Source organism: Mchenga conophoros, linkage group LG19 (assembly GCF_057382185.1).
Source record: "Mchenga conophoros isolate Kocher_MC1m ecotype Shallow Benthic linkage group LG19, M_conophoros_male_GT1.1, whole genome shotgun sequence".
Lineage (NCBI taxonomy): Eukaryota > Metazoa > Chordata > Actinopteri > Cichliformes > Cichlidae > Mchenga > Mchenga conophoros.
In genome coordinates this window covers 12,014,832-12,039,356 of record NC_140544.1, presented here as the reverse complement: position 1 = coordinate 12,039,356, position 24,525 = coordinate 12,014,832, and the positions used below count along the sequence as shown (strand labels likewise).

The 24,525-nt window shown below is 41.6% G+C and overlaps 1 protein-coding gene across 5 annotated transcripts; it reads left to right on the top strand.

Annotated features, from left to right (window-relative positions):
• kiz (kizuna centrosomal protein) lies at positions 1-24,298 on the top strand. 5 transcript variants are annotated; one of them, XM_085257222.1, is made up of 16 exons: positions 1-190; positions 576-638; positions 1,048-1,210; positions 2,462-2,530; positions 3,761-4,064; positions 4,197-4,376; positions 4,459-4,708; positions 7,521-7,640; positions 8,254-8,418; positions 9,543-9,693; positions 11,633-11,789; positions 12,201-12,263; positions 13,584-13,670; positions 14,078-14,147; positions 22,449-22,495; positions 23,578-23,977. In XM_085257222.1, exons 1-16 carry the CDS (start codon positions 18-20, stop codon positions 23,691-23,693), a joined length of 2,178 nt encoding a protein of 725 aa, XP_085113348.1. In that variant the 5' UTR covers positions 1-17; the 3' UTR covers positions 23,694-23,977. The 5 variants fall into 5 exon arrangements, 4 of the variants coding, with proteins under 4 accessions (XP_085113348.1, XP_085113347.1, XP_085113345.1 ...); XM_085257221.1 differs by lacking the exon at positions 23,578-23,977 and adding an exon at positions 23,991-24,298 and having other exon boundaries at positions 3,761-4,376; XM_085257219.1 differs by having other exon boundaries at positions 3,761-4,376.
• Positions 24,299-24,525: the final 227 nt, after the last annotated feature.

Genomic DNA, 24,525 nt, shown 5'->3' with positions numbered 1-24,525 from the left:
TCTGGGAAGCGGTGCGCATGGCAACCAACGTAAACACCAGTGGCCCCCCTCTCCCCCTCCTCCTCGTCTGCCTCTTCTTCCAATCGGCTTTGCAACGGCGCCAAAAGCGGGAGAAAATGGCAAGCTCGGCTCGCAGCGAGGACCACTACTACGAAAGGATAACGTCAGCTCAGCAGAGCATACACGAAAGGTGAGGACAGTTGGTGTTTTCGTATTATAAAGAGCACGGCCCCGTAGAACCGCGGACTCGAGTTGTCACCGTTGCCGTCTGATAGCCTCACCTTACCCGTTAGCTTCCTAGCGAAGTCCGCGTACACAGAGATGAGCAGAAGCTAGTTCTTTAGCCTGCTTACTTGGATTCGTGGATGTGTATAAAGCAGTAACTGATTAGCGTTTGCGTGTTAATGAAAGTTAGTCAAGTTCCCATGAAAGTTGCTATCCTGCATTAGCATGTGTGTTATGGAAGCTCGCTGGGTTCATAAGTCTGACGGTTTGGCAATAATTAGCCCAGGAAACCACGGAGGTGCTGGAGCGGTGTGTGTGGGTAACACCTTCTCTGTGCGCTCTGTGTGCAGGGAGAAACGGAGGCTGGAGCTGGAGAGGGAGCTGTTTGCTTACTCCAGATCCGATAAAAGAGCGTAAGTCACTGGTTTGAGTTAAATATCCAATTATATGTGAGTGGACTTTCATCATTGTATATGAAATTGATTTGAAAAAATTCCCATGTATTCATAGATTGACAGCTGTTTTATTATTTTCATTTGGGAATAAACAATCCAGGCATTTGTGTCAGTTTTTATTTAATACAATGTGTACAAGCATAACACTGCTTTAAAAAAAAAAAAAAAAAAGATGTAAATCATGTCTCATAAACACCAACATGCCAGGTCCATCCAGCAGGGCTTAGGTTGATGGGCGACTTGAGAATGAGATTTAAATTTAAAACATATTGTGCTTAACCTTTTCTCCTGAGAAGTCGAGCTCTTATTTTCTGACAATGCTCTTAGATAATATTTCTTTTGAATAATAGTTCTCCACTGCCTTCAGCTTACAGATAAAGTGTTCCAAACTGCGCAGTTATCTCAAGGAAATCTGTGACAGGGAAGCACGAGCGAAAATGAGAAACCTTGAGCTTCTGAGAGATGTGGAGTGCATAGAAATTAGCATGAAGGAATATAGTCCTGACCATGCCCCCCTCCAACAACAAAAGGTAGAACACACACATGCTCTGTCTCTCTTTCTCTCTCTCACACACACACACACACACACACACACACACACACACACACTTGCTCAAGTTCATTTGTTCAGTGGAGTAGCTTTTGTCATTATGGAGTCGTACTGAAAGCAGGCTTTTAGTATGAACAAACACTCCTTTCACTGCGGTGGAATCAGATTTGACAGTTGTACTTTTCTTCTGACATTTTTAGATTCACGTGTAATAACCAGTAATTACTGCTGTCCAAGCTGTACGTTTAAGAAAACCGTAGTTCTACGAGGTTAACTTTGGAATAATGGCCGCCCATGCATGTGCAGGTATATATAAAATATATATATTTATTAGGGATGCTGCGTTTTTATAAATGAGCGTGTTGTTGATGCTCATTTGCCTTAATGCCTTGCTGCAATTTTAACAGAGTAGACATTTGCTTGCAATGGCTTGATGTGACAATAGTAAACACTCAAACTGTGCAATTTATCATGACAAGCAAATGAACGGGGGAGAAAACAATGAGCCAGTCAGATTATCACTTAAAACTCAACGACAGTGCTTGACAGCTTAATATCAAATTAACAAAATTGGCTAATTATGACTCACCGAGTTAATTGCCCAATATAGAGACTCTGAAGTGCTCCAGAGATTTAGCCATTCTCTCCCCTCAAGCAGTTGGTTTATTTCCTCTTGATGCTTTATGAGTCCTGCATGTTTGCTGTTATTTTGGTCGTCCTGTTGCACTTTGTTTCCATTGTGTAAAATCAACCACGGTTTTTTTCTGGTTGAACCGTGATGCTTTTGGTACAAAGAAAAACACATTTCTCAAACAGACAGTGAGTATATATTCCCTCTCCGATTAGCATGTATATTTATCTAGATTTTATTGTATTTGTATTTTTGGTATTTGTGCTGTATGTTAAAAGACACATTTTTTAAAGGTCTGTTTTTGTAATTTAAAGGTGTGGCAAAGGTTCTGTTGGAGTTGGCAGTAAGGCAGTGAGTCCGCCCGGCCAAATGAAAATGCTAAGGGGTGTCAGCGTCTGCATAGAGGACACTCACTTAGGAAAACCCTCTGTTACTGATAGGGGCTGCTTTCAGCTACTTTCCTTATTTTTTTTCCCCCCACTTTTACACCACATCCAGCTAATATTCAGACAGGTTAGACGAGTTTGCATGACACATGCCAGTTGAATATTAAAGAAGTCATTTATCTTTTAATTATTAATTCAGTCTTATTTCATACAGGCTGAGTGTTTGAAAAAGATTTCCAAATTTATGGAAGCAAAGAAGAAAATGGAGCGGGAACCAGCAAAGGTATGCAATAGCATGTGATCACACACATCACATCCTTTATGTATCAGGTAACCTGCACTCTGTTTGTTTGTTTTATATTTTTTGGATGATAAATGGTACTTATTTCTTTTTTTCCAATGTTTAAAGGTTTATGCTAATTTCAGTTCTATCAAGTTACGTTTTTAGGTTTGGAATAACAAAGGAACGTAGACATTATGCCTGGTAAATCTGTAGAGTCTACATTTAAACTGTGTATCTGTAATAACACAGGTGTCTAATCCTAGCTGCTGAATCTGTACAAGCGATGTAGTTCAAGCCCATGGCTGCTTTCTCCCTTCACTTAAAGCAGTTAAAGCTCTTTTAGATGAAATGTCTAAGACATCTCATAATAACTTGGAGCATGCTGTCTAGAGCAGTCACTTGTAACTGTGTGCAAAACCCCCCTCAGTCTGTCGATATTGTAATGAGCAAAATGGTACCGTCACTCCATTATGCATACAAGCCATTGGCTGGCAGTGTGCATGTCCCTCAGGCTGCAGCATTCATTAAGGGAAGCTTACCGGGCTGAAAGCTGGAGACAGATGATAACGGGATATGATTTTCATATTTAATACATTCCTTGGAAGAGCACACGCGTGCCGCAGATTGATAGAAGAATCAATTGCTACTTTAGTGAAACACTTTCTACTTTGCCCTGCAGCTACCGATGGAATCACTCAGCCAAGAAATTAACTTTTCCTCTTTTTTTACCTACTTTGTGGATCTGCTGGGCAGGCTGCATGGTTTACAGTGAATGTTATTAAGCAGCTAACTGTTTGGTATTTAAGACGCTTATCAGAAAAGAAACAGAAGCCATGCTTTTTGTTATTATGTTTGGAGGGAGGCTTTTTTGCTTCTCTCTCTCCCCGCCCTTGGTGACATTGCAGACATGAATCAAAACTTGTCTAAAGGATTTCTAATAAGATTAAAAGTTAAAACATTGATCCTGAGACATTCTTTTGAAAAATGTTGTGAAAAGAATTCTGACCTTGGCCCAAATAAGCTACATTTATTCAAATTTCTAAAGTGGATAGCTGACATACTTGAGTTGAAATTCTTTCAAAATAGCACTTATTTAACTGAAACAAGAACTTTGACATTTTAAGCGATCCATATTCATGCCTGGAAAAAAATATTTTATGAGGTAATGAAAAGTTTAGCTGATAAAATGAATATATTGTGTGTGTGTGTTTGTTTTCTTCATGAGTGCAGGCTGAAGCTGTTCGTGCACAGCACCAGGACGGATACGTCTCTCACCCAGCTAAGGATTTTAAACAAGCACCAGTGGAAATTTTTATGGGCCACCAGACCTCCAGAGGGCCTGATGCAGAAGCTGGCAGCACAAGTGTACACTCACACCAAGCATTGCATCATTCACCCAATCGCAGCCTGCACTCCCGCGAGCGTCTACCAAGTGGCCTTTTGAAGGACTTCACAGTCGGCGGAGAGGATGCCGCCAGCAACCGAGCACATTTATCAGATGACATTTCAGGCTCAAACGATGCCCCTGACGACGGTAATTTGAGTGACAAACATGAAAGAACGATGGGGCCGCTCCCATCTGTTCGTGCCTTAACAGGCACAGCTGGCGGTGTGGCTTTTGGAAGTGATGATGAACGGGAACCTTCACCTTTGGCGACCTTGACAGGGCCTGAGAAGAATCCATCTCCTGGCAGCAGAAGCCCGACGAGGACTCAGAATTCCATCGCAGAACACACCGACTCCAAAGAGGTGGCTCACGAGGCACGCACGATGGAAGATGAAGAGAGAGGTCACGGCCATTTGATGCTAAAAACCACTTTGGGAAAAGAAGCTGAAGAGAGAACAGGTTTGCAGTGATCTTTCTGTCTGTGCTAGAATCTTTTAAAGCACTTTTTTTCCTTTACACTACATTGTATATTTACATCCAGGTAAAAGTGAGAGTGTCAGCACACTGAGTTCAGATGTGGAGTTGTCAGAGAGCACTGCTAGTGACCTGTCTATTTCTCTGACACAATCTGAGCTGGAGGAGGATGCACCAGAGGGTGGGGCACATGAGGGTAATGATACTCACGGAAGGCGTGATCACAACCAGCACAGTCCTGAATCGTCTCTGCACTCTAATGGCTCCAAGAAAACACTCCACTTAAACAGCAAAGCTGCAGTGGGGGCCTTGAAAAGGTACAGTATATATGACTAATGTAGTTTGTTGTCTGACGTTTTCAAAGTGGGTCAGTGAAGAAAAACACTAACATTCTTCCTCAAACGGTGCTCAGTGCAGTCAGCAGCTTCCCTCCCCAAAATTTAAGGCTAAGCGGGCTAAGCAAGGAGAATGTTCTGCATGGCCATGCCGAACCACAGAGGGCTGTTGATGATAGCGAGTGAACACGCCGCAAACTCCTCCTTTCCACCTTCACATCTGAGGCTGACAGAGAGGATTGTGGGAGTCACGGTTCATGCCACCGTCCTCTCTGTAGTTCAGCAGCAGCTGCGGTGGCAGTGATGCATCTTATAGGGAGAGCTGGGGACCTGTCACCAACAATATTGCCATAATCCAAGATAATGCTGTAACAGAGCAATTTTCTGCTTGAGAGACCTCAGGAAGTCCCCAGTGGAGGAGGAAATTTGTGGCACCATAGAGTGCTGTGGAGGGGTGGGCATGTGGACAGCACTTACAGCCACAAATCCTTAGCGTGATGATGGCCTCTGAGTTGAAGGATCATTTTGGATGGGGTTAGAGCCACAGAAAATCCTATGTGAATGTTTGCACGGAGAGCCTTTGCATTTTCGCTACAGTATGAGGTCTTTTATGAACAGCACCTCTTATGCTCTTAAAAAAAACCCTTCATTTTGTGTGCACTTTTTTCTTCACTGTACTCTCAAGGAAAAAAAAAACCACTGTTTAATGTTTGCCTTCTCTCTGTTCTTGGGTCACATTATGGACTATATTCTTAAATATTATTTCTTTTTCTGTAATTACAAAAATAAATAGTAATTTCTGAGCATTATTGGTATGAAAGGCTTTATTTTTTAATTGGTCTGCTCTCTGTGAGCATCAAAAATATTGTGGAGGATTATGTTTTCTCTCTGAGAGTGCTGCATGTTTGTTTGTGCCCGACTGTGTTTATGTGTGGTCGACTATACTTTATATAGCATGACCCCAAGAGGAGCCTCAGTTAGGCTGTGCTGGGTAGACAATGGCGTTGGCTGCAGCTTTCATTGTTAACACGGAGAGCTTCTTTGTATGAGGAGAAAACCAGAGGCTTTGATGTAAACCTCGCAGAGCATCCAGTCTCTATCCTGCGTGTATTTCTCTTAAGGTTAAAGCTTATATCGCCCCAACAGTCAGGGAAAAACAACCTATTTCTCCTACAGACTCAAATATTGTATAGTTTAATTTTTAATACCATCACAATGCCCTCAACGTGCTTTGCTCTCACATGTGTTGTCTGAAGTGCTGCATGGGTTTGATTGATTGGTGACAGCATGTGATACAGTTAACACTGGCTTCTTAAAAATCCCAGTTAATCCCACAGATGGAGCTTAAAGCGTATAGGATTTTGAAAAAATTGTAATTGCAGTGTCATTAGGGCATTGCTCAGGTATTTTTTTTTCCTGTGGCTTAAATTCTAGTTTAGCAAAGGTCTCGCAAATTTTCACTCTGTATTTTCTTAGGTGAATTCTGACAGCGTGCTGGGCCTATCCCAGATTTAGGCAGGTGTAACTGCACTTAGTGTGTGCTGTTATTACTTGTGGTTATATTTTCCGTGTCCTTTTGTGTGTTACACTTGCTATTTGTGCCTGGATGGTGAGATTCGCCTGACACCAGTCACTCAATGGTGAGGCCATTCCATGTGATAAATAACCCCAGAGCCACAACTCGCCGCTGTAGAGCAATACTGCTGCAGAGAGGCTGACCTCTTCCTCCTGGCTAACAATACACTCCTGATGATGTGGACACACGGACAATAGTAGCATCTAAAGTGAGGTTAGAGACCTTGACATGAAAGCTGGCAACAATACAGTAAAGAGAGAAGTTTGCAGGAAAACACAACTAATTCACTTTCTCACTCTCTAAAGGTCTCTTTTTGAAGAGCGTTGATAAATAAAGTGGAAAGAGAAAGATGACTATTTCAAGGCCCACGCTGGCAATAAGGGAAAGGGAAAAAAAAAGACAGAGCTTTTGCCTATTCTACTTCAGCCACACTGAAGAGGACTTGGCACAGATGTATTGCACACTACAGAATGTCATGGATATAATTCAAGCTGCCAGCTTAATCAGGATGTTACCAGGAAACAACCTGCAAAAAAGAGGGAGCAATTGTTTGCTGACCCCTAACCCAAGAGCCCATTACAGATTGTCATAAATTCTTTTTGGCCTCTTTTTATGTAAGGGGGCTCAGGATCTCTCGGCTTGGGGTTTCTGGGAGAATTCAATGAGGGCCACCCAGAGCTTAATGCTCAAGAAAGAGATGGATTCTCAATATCCACATGCATTAGGCATCCATTTCTCATTTTGTAGCCGCACACAGGACCAGATTAAAGTGTAAATCTCTCACCAAAGGAAATCATCCAGAGGCCCCTCTTTTTCCGTACACTTTTATGCACGAGCTACAACCGGTAATGGAGTTTAACTGTAACGTCATATTACTCGTTTCGAGCATTATTTCGCAATTTAACCAACTCTGCTCGATACCACATTAATTCAGCAGCAAACAAGCTCCGGATCTGAATGCTGGTTTTGTCGAGCTCTTCGCTTGCAACCTGTTATTACACGTGGCAAAATCAACGAACACGGTGAACTGTTGAAAAGCTGTATTGTGGAAGTTTAATGATCACATTCTCCAGCAAGCCTTGAGTACCTCAAGGAAATCGCCCGGAAAAAATGTTATCATAGTTTTATTTTCATTTAAAAAAATATCAGACCTATCGATCACGTGACCTCTTCCATTTTTTTGTTCATTCACCACACTAATAGGTAATTTATTTTAAGTCTCTCCCAGGAAGGACTCTTTAATCTGCTAGACAGCATTGAAGGACGACTTCGCAGCGAACAGGCCAGTGTGTACGGGGATTCTTCTGTCGATGGACTCGAGCTCAGTAGAATTATCAGGTACACCCTTAGTGTCTTTCTTCAAACTTTTTAAAACTTGTCTCCCCATGTCTGAATGAAATGCTACACATATTTATTTAAGGGGGCAGTTTGTGCAGATGAGGAAAACATATTATCCTTCTGCCGAGGGCTATCACATTAGATGAAGTGCCATTACCGCCATCCGTGCATCTTTATTTCTGAGGGGTTTTCAGACACGTGGGATTGTTATAGTAACCGCTCTGCTGAATTGTTACTGGGCAGAGAGAGCATTGTGCACATGATTTATTAGATAAAGGTTGGTTTTTGTAGAAGATTTTTCTACGTCACGATTCATTTACAGCAGTAGTGAAATACTGATTAACAAAGGCGAAGCTCTCCATCTGTACAAACGTCACATTTGTGAACGATGTCAACAACATCTTGGGCCATTTTGTGTCACAACCCTTGGTAGAGCGTTTAGCCATGCTGTGATATTATGTGAGCTGGAGTGCATGCGCCTTGATGTGTGTGATTATACTCATATTGTGTGTGAAGTATTAGCAGTTGTTCGATGTATGCTGTGTACTCCTGACCTGCTGGCAGAGCCCAGAGCTCCATGGCAATAGCTGACTGCTCTCTATATATTGGGAAGCCTTTGTGACGATGGAGCGGGCTTGAATGACGAGGACCTTGGAGCGTGTGGAGCAGTCGTCCTTCATGAGCTTCAGAGGTTGTCATGGAGCACAGAAAAGGGCTGCCTGCTACCACAGGATCTGGTGTGTGCTCATCAGGCCAGCACTGAGCCTAATGAAATAAGGTAAGGCTCCTGGTTTGTCTGTGAATCCTGCGCCAGAAACTGACATCAGCCTGTGCATGTTTTTTATATTATGGATTCATATGTTGCAAAAACAAAACAAAACCACAGGCTGGCTTATTTGTGTGCAGTTGCAGTTTTTGTTTAGGGTTATATTTTCATTTACTTTTGAATTGTGATGATGTAAAAATTATGCTTATATACATGTTATGTAAGCGTATTCATTGTTGCTGTTTATATATAGATCTATGATAAAATGTTGGTGATATTTTGGGTGTTGCGTGATTATCTACTTGTACCACCTCACAATGGAGTCGTTCAGAGCACAAATATCAGTGCTGTAAAAGCTGCAGAGTTCAATAGATATTTGTCTTCTTTTCTTCAGGAAAGTAAACCACCTTACAGTACGCATGGATGGCTGTGTGTGCATTTGATTTTATGTTACTATTATTATTTTTTTTTTCCTTCACTAGACTGTGGGGAGGGTCATGCACTTACAGCAGTCAGAGAGATTTCATGCTACTATTTGATACAGTCTCCCTTGTCCACAAATGTAAAAGGTCATCTTTGGTGTCACCTCACACAGTAACACTGCGTGGGTGAATGTCATGAGTAAATTAAAATGCCCTATCTGCGACTTCCAGTCCTTTGGATAATGAGTAGTTATACTCTGAGCTAAATCCATGCTCTGCTTCAATACTCTATTGATTTCACTGAGACCTTTCCTGCTATATAGTCAATTCAAAGGAGCACATCTAACAGTGTCCCCCCTCTTTCCTCTGGAGATCCCTCCTGGCTGACCTCGACCTTTTTATTCAGTTTTTCAACCTGAATCAATTTTGCTGTCTGTGTGTATTCAGTGTTAACTGGAATTCATTAATAATCCATCACCTCTGAGTTGTTTTAGGATAACCCTTTCTAAAAAGGCTGCTTAAAGGAAGAGCTCTGAGAAATGCTTTATACTGGAGGTGTTCCAAACTTTTCAGCTTCTTCACTTTTCTTGATTATCTAATTATCTTTTACTTTGTGCGGGTATAATTATGATTTATGTTCGTATTTCCTGCTGTGTGCTCAATAACAAAGCCGCTATTTCTCTCCATCTAATCCCACCCCCATCCTCACCGCAGCACCAGCCTCCCTCCTAATGCTGCTCGGCTGTGGGATCGCTGGTTCAAGCACGCCCTTGTGCTCAAGGAGCGCCGCGTCCTCAGCACTGAGCGCTTGGTCCAACTGTTCACGCCGCTGCTGCTCAGCCGTCATGCCACCTACAGCCACCAGGTAGCGTCGAAGGCACATCCACTCCAGTGACATGCACACAAACAAACAGGAGGTCACACACTTGCATCCCGAAAGCACACTGATATCTGCACAGAAATATGGCCCCCTTTTTCCCCTCTTCTTTCCAAATGAGCGAGTGTTTTTGTTTCTCTGCTTGTTCCTTTGCGTGTTTTTTTTTTGAAGAGGAGTGCAGTTACTGCTAAATGCCCTCTTTGTGTCTCGTGCTGGAAACTAAGCCCTGGCCTCCTGCTCATCAGATTGCTCCACACATTGACCTAGACAGAAGGGAAACCCTGACCCATGTCGTAATCGCAAATTACAGCCTCAGCTTGGCTTCTTTCATCTCATGTGGTGTATTCATCTGAGAAACACTTGCTTTTAATTTAGTATTAGCCAAAAGTATAGCCGTCAGTTGGGTCTGATTGAACGAGGGAGCCATTTGGACCTTCTACTCAATGGGATTATTTTAAATTTCCCACTCATTGACCTTGTGGATCATGCTCAATTAAACAAAGAAAGAAATGACAAAGAATATTCCCACTCAGAGCTCAACGATGATGTCAAGAGACATGTCAGCAAACCCACTATCTGGCTGCCAGAGTGATTATCTACACATGCAGGTTTTTGTCTTATTAATTTTTGTGGATTCATGTTATGTGGGTTCTTGTGGCTGTAGTATTGCTGACGCAGTGAGAGAAGCAAAGAGGGAGACTGTGCAGCCTCTTAAAAGTATGCACTGACAAAAGGAAGAGGGGTGCTGCCATCGAAATCATTGTATCCAAGCACATGAGGAAAAGCCTGAGTGGAAATCTTTCTTTCTCTTCAGCGTCCTCACTCCATCTCCATCTATTTCTCCGTCTCGTCCTCCCATTTCTCCGTCTCTCTCCTCTCTGTCCTCTCACACAACAGCTTACTCTCCACACACACAAGAGAAAACAGAAATTTCCATTCACATCTTGCCACACAGCCTGGCTACTCTGACAAATGGGAGCATGCAGCTCGCATGCACACACTCAAAGAGGCCCTTTGAATATTCAAGTGCTAACAGTTGCATTCATTGATATTTAAAATGCAGTGGGTCTGCGAGAGCCCTCAACCCACGGTACATTTGACTAAATCTAAAAAAAGGAACAAAGAGGGATATCGGGGACAAGGATCAAGACAGTTTTTATTGTGCAGCAGCATCAAATACCAAGTGGCAAACTCAGATTGTCCTGTGTTTGCGTCTCTTCTGCTCTCTGCAAATGAAAGCGTGAACATTGTCAGTCATAACTGTGACCCACTGATAACAACTTACAATGCACTTAAAGTTTGTCACTGTCAAAATCCTCCTGATCATCTCCATATTAGCGCTCATTAAAAGTTGCAAATGGCCATCTGAGGCTGAGAGGCAGTCTTTGATCACAAAAGAGAAATGGTGATGGCAGGATTTGATACGGGGGAGGGAAGAAGGAGAGAAAGGAAATCGGCGTGTGGCATCTCGCTGCTCCCCATCTCCTGGAACAGCTCCTCTTAATTGTGTATCCTCATCTCCACAGAGATAAAAATGAGCAGAGTGGGAGGAAGAGAGTAGTTTGTCTCAATCCTCTCAGCCAAGAGGGAAGATATCTGGGACGTGTTGCACATTAACACCGGGGTGATTGCATTCTTTAGGCAGTTCTCTAATCTCATGGATGAAAAGAGAGAGTGAGAGGAAAAAAGTGTGATTGAGAGGGAGAGCGGGAGTGAAAGTGTGCGAAATCATCTTTTTTGAGTTAAACGAGTGAGACAATTTCAAGTTATTTTCTCTTGGCGTTTGAACACGCATTACAGCTGCACCTCTGTGCGAGCAGCCATGGCCAAAGTAAATGACTTGCCTAATCGGCGAGAGTTCAATTTGACACTTCCTTCACAAAATGAGAACAATTAAGAGTGTGGTTTTAATTTGTGCTGCTCGCAGGCCAAAGTGCTGCTGAGGACACTTCTGTCCCGGTCCAGTGAGGAGTGCCCCTCAGCAGAGGACAAGAGTGACTTATCTTCTTTATGTGGTCCTCCTTCTCTGCTGGCTGATGGGGATGCGAAGCCTGCCAGGCCCGTATGGAAGCAACGGATCCAAGGTCACTGAAGATGATTGGTATAATATCACATGATCAATTCTAATTATGAAAATGATGCTAATGAAACGTTAATATGGGTTTGGGTTTTAACAAAACATCCAGCATGGATCTTTGTGATTCCACGCTGTGATAAGTCATTGTGTCACATGTAACAAGACCATTAATTGGAAGAAATATGGACTTTTTTTTTCTGGAGACCAACTCTGCAGAGTACTAAAACTTCCCTTTCATGAAAGAAATCAATTTCACCATAGAGCTTCTTTTTTTTTTTTTTATATAAATCCCTCACAGCGCAGTTTTCATACAGCCATCCTTTCAGAGCTAAAGAAAGACCCCCCCATTCCCATTTCTATCCCTAGACTCCCTTCTTCCCTGCCATTGCTTCTCACTATGCGCTTCCCTTTCTTACAGAACTACAAAGTGCTGAAGAGGACAGCCAGGACGAAAGCCCTGTGGAAAGTGGTCCTATTAGAGGTAAAAAGGCATTGCCGGTGCCCCAGCATTCACACTGTCCTTATGTTGTGGTTTGTTTTCTTCCCACTGCAGTGAATAATGGGCTCTTTTACACAATGGCTGAGGCAGGATGATCAAGGTGAATCCAGGGTCAAAGTCCCACCTGAAGAGCTGTGCTAGTTCTCTCTAATTATCTCCGAGAAAACACTAGCTGTGTTTTCAGCTCGGTCTGAGGCATTCTAGCAAAATTGATAATTCACTGCCCCAGCATAATGCGGCCGCTTTAATTGTCAGGGCGCCAGGGTGGGAAGCGCAAAAGATCTGTCATCGGTTCTCATTATCTTCTAAACAATGCTCCGGCAAGGCTGGACTTAAAATACTAGATGTGACGGCATCCTGGAAGCAGTTGGTGTGCCCATCCCTCAGCTGCACCTCTGAAATGTAAAGCAATCCTATACTACCCTTGGCTATCAGATTTCCTACTGGGTTTTTCATGTGTCCGCATCCCTAAGGTGCACAGCCAGCAAAATGAGTCCAGTTTCCAATCGCTACACTTAATCAAAAGAGACATAACCAGCTAAAAAAAAAAAAAAAAAAAGGATTTTGCTGTGCTGAGCGACATCAATGTCACAATCAAAAACGGTGACCTTGGAACTGATAGTAATTGCCAAAACATGCACGCCTGTAGACCTGCTGGGGTTTTTGAGACTACGTGTAAAAGCAGTGGCTGTATGAAGTGGAGATTGGAATGCACTGTAAACATGGTATGGCTTTCAACAATGATTAAAACCTATGTTTTTATTGTGAATCCTAGCTGAAACTGTTAGGACTTGGTCACAGAAGATCACAATTTTGCTTTGCCTTTCACATTCTTTCTTTGAATGTGTACTTTTTGTAACATCAGTGAGATAACAGCCCATTTATTATGTACTTCTGTTCTGTTGATTTTTGCCAGCTCAGTCTCTCTCCTCCACTCAAATATGATACCGTTTTTAGTGTCACGGAAAGTAATTACAAGTGTTTCTTTTATTTTTTTAAACACAAAATCAATCATTCCCTTCCTGGTAGGGGATGCTGAGATAATGTGAGATGCTGATTGCTGTCTCATGGAAACTGTTGCTGCATACTGTAGGCTTGAATCAACAGTTTAGCTGAATGAGCAGAGTGTTTCTCACCCACTCTGTTAAGTGATGAAACCAAAAACACAAAAAAAACGGAGCCACTGAAGCGTGTTGTCTCATCAAACACAGAAACCTGTGAAAGTTGGAAACCTGGGTTATAAGCAAATATTTGACCGTGACTTTGTGTGTGTGTGTTTGTGCCACGTGTGTCCCTAAATAGAGACAAAAGCATATCAGTTACTTAAACAATCAGCCATGATGGAAAGGCGGCAGAGTTCTGAAGAGGAGGAGGAGGATAGCCTCTCAGGTAAGGGATGTGGTCCACTCTTCCAGTCAAGTAGGGAACAACTGGAGCCTAATCATTGGTTACCAAGGAAATACGTGGACATGAGAAGCAACAGTTCTCTTCTATGCTCACATTTCTGCTCAGTGAAGTTTCAACAAATCCCATTTTTATCCCATTTTAACTCCACAAAACATATCATAGATTTTAGTTATCACATGATTTGTGATATGCGCCATATTCAGGGTGGATGCAAGAACTTCCAAATGGATTGTTAAAAAACATACTTTGAATACGAATTCACTGTACTCATAGCATAGCACTGCTATTAGCCTTACATGTTTCTATATAAGTATACAAGGTAAATTAGCTTGTGATGAGATCAATCAAGAAATCAAATGGTTTCATCCAGCCCTGTTTTCTCTTTTAAGGAATAAATCATGGCCATGAAGAGGACCTGCGGAGGGCCAAAAGCTCCTCACATCAAGACCCTTACCCTCGGTAAGAACATTGTTATTATTCAACGGGCCACACGAAATGGGCCACCAGACACCAAAGTGGTTGATGTACATTTGCATGGCTGCTCTCATAATTCCCTGTTCATTTCCATAAGATCAAGGGGGTGCCACCCATTAACTCGCTTACAAAGACAAAAGGTCCCTAAAGCCCCCTCTTACTCACCGTTTGCTGGGTTCAACCAGGTTTTAGAATTCAAAAGCAGATCGGCTACCACAAAAATAAATTGGAGCCCTAAACTGTCTTCAGGCTTGTTGTCGAAATGCAAACATATCACGTCAAGAAGAGAATCGGGGACAACGCTTTTGGAAGAAGCCGGCTCGAGTGTTGACAAGGACAAATGTCCTTTCATTTTTCACCCTTGAAACATTTTTAGGCTGGTCAAATCAGAGCTCTAAGTGGTTAAGAAAAGAACATCTAATGATAAATAGCTCAGTGGAAACTTAACCACGCCACGGTTACATTTGAATATCAACACGACTTCATCAAATCTGCAATTGCATGTCAGGTCCTCAGAGCACCTCTTCACTGCAAACCATTTGGGCTCTAGTAATGGCTGGGTAAACGTTATGAGGAATAATCTTCTCTGATTTCATGTGATTACTGGGCACCATGCTGACACAAGGGCTGAAGTCTGCATCTCCCTGGCCTGGCAAGCAGGCGCTCCCAGTCTGCCTATTAGCCCAGGGAAGGGTCTAATGGCCTGGCTCTATTGTGGTCCTCATAGCTGCTGATGTCTGCCACTACCAGCCCGGGTGACCAACCTCTTTAATAAACATGAGCCAATTTTGGGCCCAGACCCTCTCAGATGGTGCCCATCTCCCTGTCATTAATGTGCATGGGAAGTCCGCAATATCTGTGATTAAACAAAATTTGCAGAACAGAAATTAGACTGCAAAACAAAATGCCACGAGGAGTTATGAGACACAAGTTGTGTACACAAGAGAAATTGGAAAAACGGGTAGTTATGCATGGCCAACACTTTATTCCAACTGGAGTGTGGAAGGAAGCACCAAGCACGTCTTTGGTCATACTCGGAGTGGCTGTGCGCCCTGAATAGACATTTACTGATAAAAGAACTTTAATTGTAAAGCAGTGATATTGGACTCCTCTATGTAAGGATCCAGGTCAGAGATCAGAGTCTGAGTTAAAACAGCTCGTGCACAGATGATGCTGTAATTAGTCCATATTAAGTAATGTAAAGTAAAATGATATTACATCATAACATTTGCCCTGCTCAGTTCAGTTTTATTTATGTCCACTTACAACATATATTTTTAATAACCCTTTCAGGCAGTTTTGAACAATATTTCTCTTATTATTAGACTGATAAGTTTTATGTTGTCTTCTCTAGTTCTTAAAAATAGATAAATCCCTGATGCTTAAACACAGTGGGGGAGGGAGGCAATACAATGCAGAGGATGCTGGAGGAGATGGCTGGTTGGACATGGAGAGGGTTTAGTCACAAATAAACTTAGTGAAGTAAATGACAGCTGTTGGGACAGTTGGATTTCCTTTGGATCACAAATACAATTTTTGTTTCATTTTAATGTTCATCTTGACCCAACACCCATCTCTTTGTTTGGAAGGATTGTGTTTTTGCTTTTTGTTGTGCATTTCCAGAACAGGTTTCATCCTAAATGTAATTTAAAGCAGTATTTTGAAGGACTTTATTGTAACTTGTTTTTACCTGCTGCCGCTCTGATACAGCAATTGCGCCATTTCTCCCTCAACGCTTAGATGTAAGCATTCCACTTACAACAGTCACTTCTTGCTCTTTATTGCTTCCACAAGTGGTCTGGAAGCCCTGTGCTTAAGCAGAGGCGTAACATTGCCCCATTTTCCTCCTTCTTTCTCTTTGCGTCTCGCTCTCTCTCTTACCCTTTTTCAATCTGTTTGCCCCTCTTCCTCGCCGTCTTCCTGTGTTTTCCTCTCCCCTGTCTGTGTTAATTATTTGCTTTATTTTGTCAGCGAGCTGATGAGTGACTTCAAAAGGAGGATGGTGCTGGACTCGAAATAAAAAAATGGCTTCCTCTCTGTTGTCTTAGGCAATAATTATGATTTGCCAGTTAAGCCTAGACTACAGCAGAGGGATTGTAGTTTAAAGCAGAGGCTTTGGTGCAAAAAATGCATTTATAGCCTTTTGTGAGGCTTCTCATTATGTGTGGGCCTGATTCATTAAGTAATTGGTTTGCAGTTGTTTACATGAGTATTAAGGCCTTCTATTCAGGGCCTTTGAGAGATACATTGTGCAAATGTTGCATGTTATGAATGCAGAATGAGAGGCGGGGGGCCAGTGCTATTGGCCAAACACTGCACTCAGCTGAAAAGCGAGAGAAAAGCACTGGGTGCTGCTTTGCATAGCAATGACTGGGGTCTTAATAAGCTTTACAGATTAAATACATGCAGTCTATACAAGATGCAAAGAGATACTCTTAACACATTTATATGTGCTCATTTCACTATTATGAAGTTGGAGAGAATTGGGCTCTTTCATATTCTTTTGCTTTCCAGTGTCTCTCTTTTCCTCGCTCTCTCCCACACAGTGTTTTTCAGTTAGATACTTTTATGGAATGTTCTGTTTATTGTATTATAACTCGCGGGGAAGCGACTGATCTGCAACATTTATGAAGGATTTGTCCATTAGAAATCTTTTGCTGTCTTTGTGAGTAGCAAAGTAAAATCACTTTGTGGTTGAGTGGGGATGAAAGGAATAATGCACGAAGGAGTGAGTCTTAATAAGCAGCTGCACTCCATGTAAAGACCACTTGTTCCCCTTTGTATGCGAGTGCATGCCACTGCTTCCTCTCGTGCAAAGAAACATTGTGCTCCTTTCTACTGTAGGCATTTCAGATGGCACTCCTTTCTTGTTTTTATTTTGGGGTTTTTAATACCTTTTTTATGCCCCCTCCCCGCTCCATCGCGTATCCCCATTTTTGATCCAGAGACCGGGGGGGGATGCTCAAGCACATGTGCACAGACACACAAAACAAAATCTGCAGCCATCAGACGGGGTGATGATTGTTGTGCCTAGTGCCTGCTTGACAAAAACCTTGACTCAACAATTAGTGGTTTACAGCTTTGCTTTGGACAACAGGATGTGCTCAAGCATTCGACCTCAGATCATTCAGTGTGTCAAAATCAGAAGCTGTGTGTGTGTCTTTCCTGCGCACACACACACACACACACACACACACACACACACACACACACACACACATATGTGGAGACTATGTGAACATGTCACAATTCACTGGGAGGAGAGATGGAGGGGTGAGAGGGACCAGAGCTGAGAAGGGGGGAGGACACGTAAAAGAGAAAGCAGGACATAGAGGGGGAGAGAGAGACGGTAACGGACAAAGAAGTATTAATAGGTGGAAAATCGCAAATCCAGAATCCAAAAACGACATAAGGAGCACAAAGACAGCAGAATAGTTGGCCGTGTGAGACCGAGCTGCCTTTTACCCATACTGCATCTGTTCTTCTAAATGTTTTTATGGTTATAACGTCAGGCAACAAAGTTGTTTTTCTGTGCGTAAACATTTGACAGTATGTTAGCTGCACCCAGCCCACCCCACCCCCACCACTCCACTACCACAAACAACCATGAATAGATAAAGGCAGCATTTAGAGACTCCAGCCAGAGGAGGTCACTGTGCTGCACTGGCTCTCTGAAACGGATGAATGCCTGATTGCTCTTTTATAAAAGAAGCCGTCTTTCAGGCATTTTCTGTTTCTGTGTTTTCACATTTTATTTGTGATCACTTTATTTAACTTTGGGATTCGTTTAGGTTGACGCAAAACTTTAAAGCCAAAGACGGCACATGTGACCCGTGTTGTTATTGTTCAAAGCAGCTTGGATTCATTTACTCAGATGTTTCTGGTGCTTTATTTTCCTGTTTTCTCTACATTATTGCAATTTTTGTGTCGGACAGCCTGCAAATTTCAGTCCACCCTCGATTAGATGAGGCGTTAGAAAAGTGTAACCTGATCTGTCCTTCATCCATCCCTCACACTGGCTGTCTCCACTAGACTGCCACCAGTCAGGACGAGAGCCCGCTGTGTTGAAATCATTGGCCCAGTGCCTCTTTCTCTGAGTTGCAGTACTTACTCATTGCCAGCAGAGAGCACTCACATGTTAGAGAGCGCCCACTCACAGTGCACTCATAGTTGCCTCTCACTGTTTGCCCCCACTGAGGGCTATATCCTGCTACCATTCAGGCCTGTTAGAGTACATCTAAACGGAGCCTAAACAATGTTTCTGCAGGGTCATAGCTGGGATGGGAGTAGGAGTTGATGGGAATGATGAGGTGATGGGTCTCCCTTTACCTTTAGACGAGCACAGCCGCGCAAAAGTGCTATTGTGCTATTAGCATTTGTGTGTGGGTGGCAGAAGCTTATAAAAAAAAAAAAAAAGCCAGGGTAAATAAAAGCAGTTTTCTAGCTGCTGGCAAGGCTGTGCTAAATGCTTGGTAAGCATTATTTCCTCTTACAGTATTCATTTTCCCTAATGTAACTGGAGGACAATGCATGAAAAAAATCTTAAATATGTCCAAGGACATGGATTTAGTCTCATGACTCTAGCATGAACGTGACCTTAAATTGTAAATTTGACACACTGTCAAGTTAAAATGTGAGATTTTGCTTTTTTTTCCCTGTTCGGTCCAGATTTAACTGTTGCACATGAACACGTTTTAGTATAATAGGTCATATTTAACTTGCAACTTAACTGTGTTAAAAAAAACTGTATTAGTAGTTTTTATTTGTTTCTCAAGAAAATGAGAAATATTCCATAAAACTGGATCGAGATGGTGCTCACAGAGTCAAACGTAGGATTTTTACAAAAAACACAGCAGAGAATTATTTAAAACACAGTTGCAGAAATCCCAGGTACTCTCACATAAGTGAATCACTGTGTTAATCCACAAGAAGTGTGCCAATTTTTTTTCATTATTCAATTTCACTAATCCAGTTTCTGCATGTAAAATATGTGGTAACATGATTGTCCTTGCACAAAAGCGCTATTGTGTTATTACGATGTGTGTGTGTGTGGGTGGCGAGCTTAAAAAAGACGGGGTAAATAAAAGCAATTTTCTAGCCATCAGCAGCAGTATTAAATCCTTGCTAAGCATAATTTCTTCCAATAGTCCTCACATTCCTTAATGTGACTGTTGGTCATAAGTGAAATACAGCTTCAATGGTTTCAAAAAGACTATTCTTTTTAGCTGCAGCTCACAAAACTACTACAGTCTATGTGAAGATGGTTTGTATCCTTATACTTGAGGAACTGATGTATTGCCATCTAACTATAATAAAGGTTTTGTTATTATAAAGTGCATACTATAGTCAACCTACTTGAGTTATTGTGCGACTGTAGCTTTTGTTCATTTCTGCGCTCCTTTAGCTCTACAGCATGAACATGGTTTTTATGCCAAGAGCTAAAGCAGTAGCTTTTTTGTATGTGTGTGGTAGAAGACTAGATACTTACTTGCTGAACTACTACCACAGGCTAATACAGCACACAACAGTAAAGCAGTAAAATGGCACGAAGAGCAAAATGTAAAGAATAGTCTTTGAAGCCTCTGCCATGGACAGATTGTGTTAATCTTAAAGAAGTGTGTCATTTCTAGCTGATGATACCAACTTCTGTTCTTACAATGTGTCATAACATGATATTAAATTTTATATTTATCAGATTTTATATTTCACACACTGTCATTACCTTTGTATTGTAATGACAGACAATGTGTTGTCATAACGCAAAATATAAAAATGTAAAAATACACACACACGCGTGTAAATTTATCATACGTTGAAAAACAAGAGTGTTTTACTTGACAAAAAAACAAAATAAACAAGAAGAGAAATTGAGAGAAATACTTATGTGTGTCAAATATATATAAAGCTCATACATTTTAAAGGTTATGTTGAACTCTAATGCAGAGTAGACAAAAAAAACTGTTAAAACACGAGATAAACAACAATATGAAACCACTGCAAAGGCCATGAAAAGCGAATGAGTGCGGGGTTGAAAAAGAACATTACAATAGCTGTAATTTGCATCATTTTACACATTACATTCACCTCTGTGTGGCAGAGCTTGTAAAACACTGGCCAGCTCAGTCTTACATATTCAGATCATTGCCTCAATTAAGGGAAACTCAGCAGAAGATGAACTGGCATAAATGTTTATGGAAACTGAATATTAGATTGGTGAGGTCAGATCCAGGCTGGGCTCTCTATGGTAATAGACCCGTCTTGAAATCAGTCCTGTCCCTCACTGAAGTGGAACAGCTGATAGGCCATTCCCATCCCGAGGGGAAGTTCGAGAAAAGAAAAGCCCAATTTACTCGCTGTAACAGCTATTATTGTGGCAAAGGAGAGGAAGTAATGGTATAGATTATTGCTGTATTTTTGCTGCTGCAGGGTCTGGCTGGGATCTGTTGCCTAACCGTTGTAAATGGATACACTATTTGCCGTAGTTTAATGTTTTTACTTTATTCAGTTTAGAAAGCTGAATCGTGATAACACTTTGATTTCCTCATTGTGTCCGTCATGATTTTTGTGCTGTAGTGCAAACAAAGGAAAATAAATCCTGTTCTCTCCAAATAACGCAGGTAATTCATTTTATGCACCGTACAGACAGAAGGTGTTAATGTGTTAAACACACATTAACACAAATTAATTTATCGATGCAGTTCCTCTATTAGCTTGGTCAGACAAACCAGTATATAACACAGTATCATCATTGGTTAAATACTGTTTGAGGATATATTAAAAATCAATAATAGCACTTTAGATCTAAGCCACAATAAAAAAATAAAAAAGATGAATGATCTTTATTTACATAAATGTGTGTATTTAGCGAGATATTTCTACACGAATAAGCACATTTTGGAAATCCACAGCTCTTACATTCAGTTCACCATCAGCTTGCAGGCAGGCTGATTATCTGCTCTCAGGCCATAGCTTTTGTTTTCTCCCCCCACTGCTTTCCTTACTGCTTCCCTGCTTTGATTTTATTGCGTTTTAAGTGCCAGAGGTTCAGTATTCTCTCTGAACAGATGCACGAGTCGTCCAAACGTCCTGTAGGAAGTCCTATCAGCATATGAATGTAAAGGTTATATGCTAGTAATTAGACTGGCTCTGCGGTATATAGCTTGTAGCACAGAGCAATCTGCTCACAGTTAGGAATGGGAGGTGCATCTTTGTTCTCTCATTCGGTCTTAAGTTTAGAAAATAGCAACTGGAACGCAGCCAGAGCAATTTGGTCCTTATACTCAATGTACAGTCACATGTGCCAAGAGGGAGTGATGAGGAGATGAGGGTGATTGAGAGGGTGACAATCAAAGAGGTCACGGGTTTGAATTGATGCAGATGGAAAAGCGGACCAGATTTTTCATCTGTTTGAAACTCTGCATCATTTTTTTTTTTTTTTATAAGAAAGAATCAAATATAGGAGACCCAACAAATAAGCAGTATGGATGTGTATGCTAACCTGGGCGATGAGGAGGATACATTGTGGGCTTTTGAATAGGCTCTGTGATGATGTAAATTAAAGAGGAGGCCTTTAAAAGTGGAACAGGGGGCCTTATTGCATATGCATCGAGGCAGATCAAAGCCTTTTCGGAGGTCACACATTTACATAGCGATATCACCAGAGCTATGGGAACCTGGCAACCCTGTCTTTGGACTATTTTTGAATAAAGAGGGCCTTGTGGAAGTCCTTTGGCACAATTACACAGGAGTCAAGGAAGTTCCCTTTGCCACGATGGTTCTAGCCATTAAATATCATCTTTTGGAATTAATTAGGCGTCTTCACGCAAGTCTGTTTTGGTTGTTGTACGTATGCCAGTTGGACTGATTTATTTGTCTGTGTGTTTTATTATACTCAGACAAGATTTCTTTTACCTTTGTGAGTTTACACACAAAATGCCAAACATGTGAATGAACAACCACATAGCAAAATCACAAGCGCCTACAATAGGAGTCAAGGGAGTTCTCACGAGGGCACTGTCTGAGTCGAGCCACTAAATATCACCAAAGTTAAATGGATGCTCTTTTACAAAGATTTTATTTTATTCTATTGTACTGCTTTGGTTAGTTTGTGTGTAGTCCGTAACCTGATTACCAAGACTGATATCTGAATTGACGTATTTCACTTGCAGTATTTGGTCATGTTAAAGTTTTCTCTTCATTCTTTTCAGCAGTGAAAAAGTAAATCTCTCTCAAAGAGAGCCTGGGGTCACAACTTCACAAGGCTATTAACTATCTTTGTGTTTCCAGGAGAGAGAAGGCAAGCTCAAAGGCTCATTCTACGCTACAGTCAAAAGGTGAGTGTACACTAAATTATTTCATTTAAGTGAAAACACACAGTGTCAAAAAGAGGTTAATGACACCAAACGGATCACCATAGAGAATCCATGTGTTTACATCTGTGAAATTATTAAAAAATTTAAGCTTCATAAAAATACCATCTATTTGATTAAATTTCTCTCTAAATGCAGCTGGACCTTTTTGAGGATGTCTGTATAAAATGTGACCATGAAGCCAAGTCAGGTTCCTAAAAGATTAATTTGAAGCAAGCGCTACCAACTCAATTAATAAAAAAGCTAAAATGCTTTTATTTTAGGGGACATGCTGTGTCTTTGTCAACTTAAACAACAGCCCTGAACTTTGAGGCATTTAAGGTACTGCTCTAAATAATAAGCAGAGAGAACATTGCTGACTCTACAGTGGCAAAACGATGTTTAATGTTATGAGCTGCAATCAGAGAGTTCCCATGGACCACCAGGCCACCTTAATCAGTGCTGCTACATTTGATTTCATTGAATCGACTGCCTCCATTTGCAGCGCGAGCTGGATCTTCTCCACTGTGTTAAATCGGCAGTGCTTAACTTGATTTTCAAATTTGGGGAATTAAACAATTTGCAGGGAGGCAAATCTGGGGAGAAGAGCTGATGACTTGAGAGAATTGTGTCAGTGGAGCAAAGGAGACCTCCCTATTTTCAGTGCATTAGATGCTTGGAAACAAAGGTATCACAGTGCAGGTTTCGGTTAAATGTTCCTGAGTTGTCTCAGCGTGGGACTCTACACTGACAAACTGATCCTAGGGAATTCACAGTGCACAGCTCTAGGTCCAAAGATGCATAAGAAGATGATCATGAAGGGGAAATTGTCCTAATTTGAAATGAACTACAGTTTGGATTCTTATTGGCCAAGCTCAGAATTTTTTTTATTAATTAGTTATTGGTTGATTTTTTTTGTACATGTACAGCTGTGATCAGACCCAAAATTCTCCAAGCACAAAAGACCTACATTGAACACATACACTGATGAGCTGCAGCATTAAAACCACCTGACTATAATTACGTTCAGACCCCCTTCTGTCACCATAACACCTTTGTCCCATCAGTGCTCGGCGCGGTTTCCTCAACGCAGTTTTGGCGGAGCGCATTATTGCATTGGGAGAGGCTGCTGCTGTCGGGGAGCGCTTTGCCGCGGAGCCATGTTCAGTCTGTAAAGTTTTAAGTATAAAAACATCGACGTGAATGTCAGCAATGAAGCTTTCCCAGAAGACCAATGGGTTGTAAAGACACGCTCACCTGGCAGCGGTTTTAACGTTATGGCTAATTGGTATATAAACTGTGTAAAAGGAAGAATGTTAAGATTCTAAGTATTCCAGTAAGCTCACCTTGACAAAGTGAGTATAGAAATAAAATACTTATTCTCAAGATGTCGACAGTAACGGTCCATTTGAAGCTTGGAGTGAGCATTCTGCCACAATAATGTAATCCTGTGTTTTGTTCTTTGTACCTCTCTGTATAGATTTCTGGGGTCAATCGGATGACAGCAACTCTGAGATTGAAGCAGCCTTGCGTCCTCAACCTTTCAACAGCGATGGCATTTATGACTTCTATGAGTGATATTTCCACTGAGATATTTTTTTAATGTACTATATTATATCACTGCAAAATCTGCGGCAGATTGACTCGTGGTAGTTCACCCGCTGACCATTATTTTAGTGGTCTGCATTGTAAATCGTATGCACACTGTATCATAAAAACAAATAATAAAGTTGACAGCTCTCACGCTGGGTAAAGTATGTGAAGAGTTGTCCAACACACTGATGTTAACCCTGCTTCAGTCTCTTTATCTGAACAACTCTCCCAGCTCATAATAACAGCTCGAAATAGATTAAACTGATCTTTTAAAGCGATTTGTTTGCACTAGGCTGAAAATCATGCATTTTGAATGCCGCAAGCATCTCCGAGTGCTCTACCTCCAGCATGCTCGAGTGTAGTGATGTGAGTCACCTGTGAAATGACAAAGCACAATGGCCACTCTGCACGCTTCTGCGCGA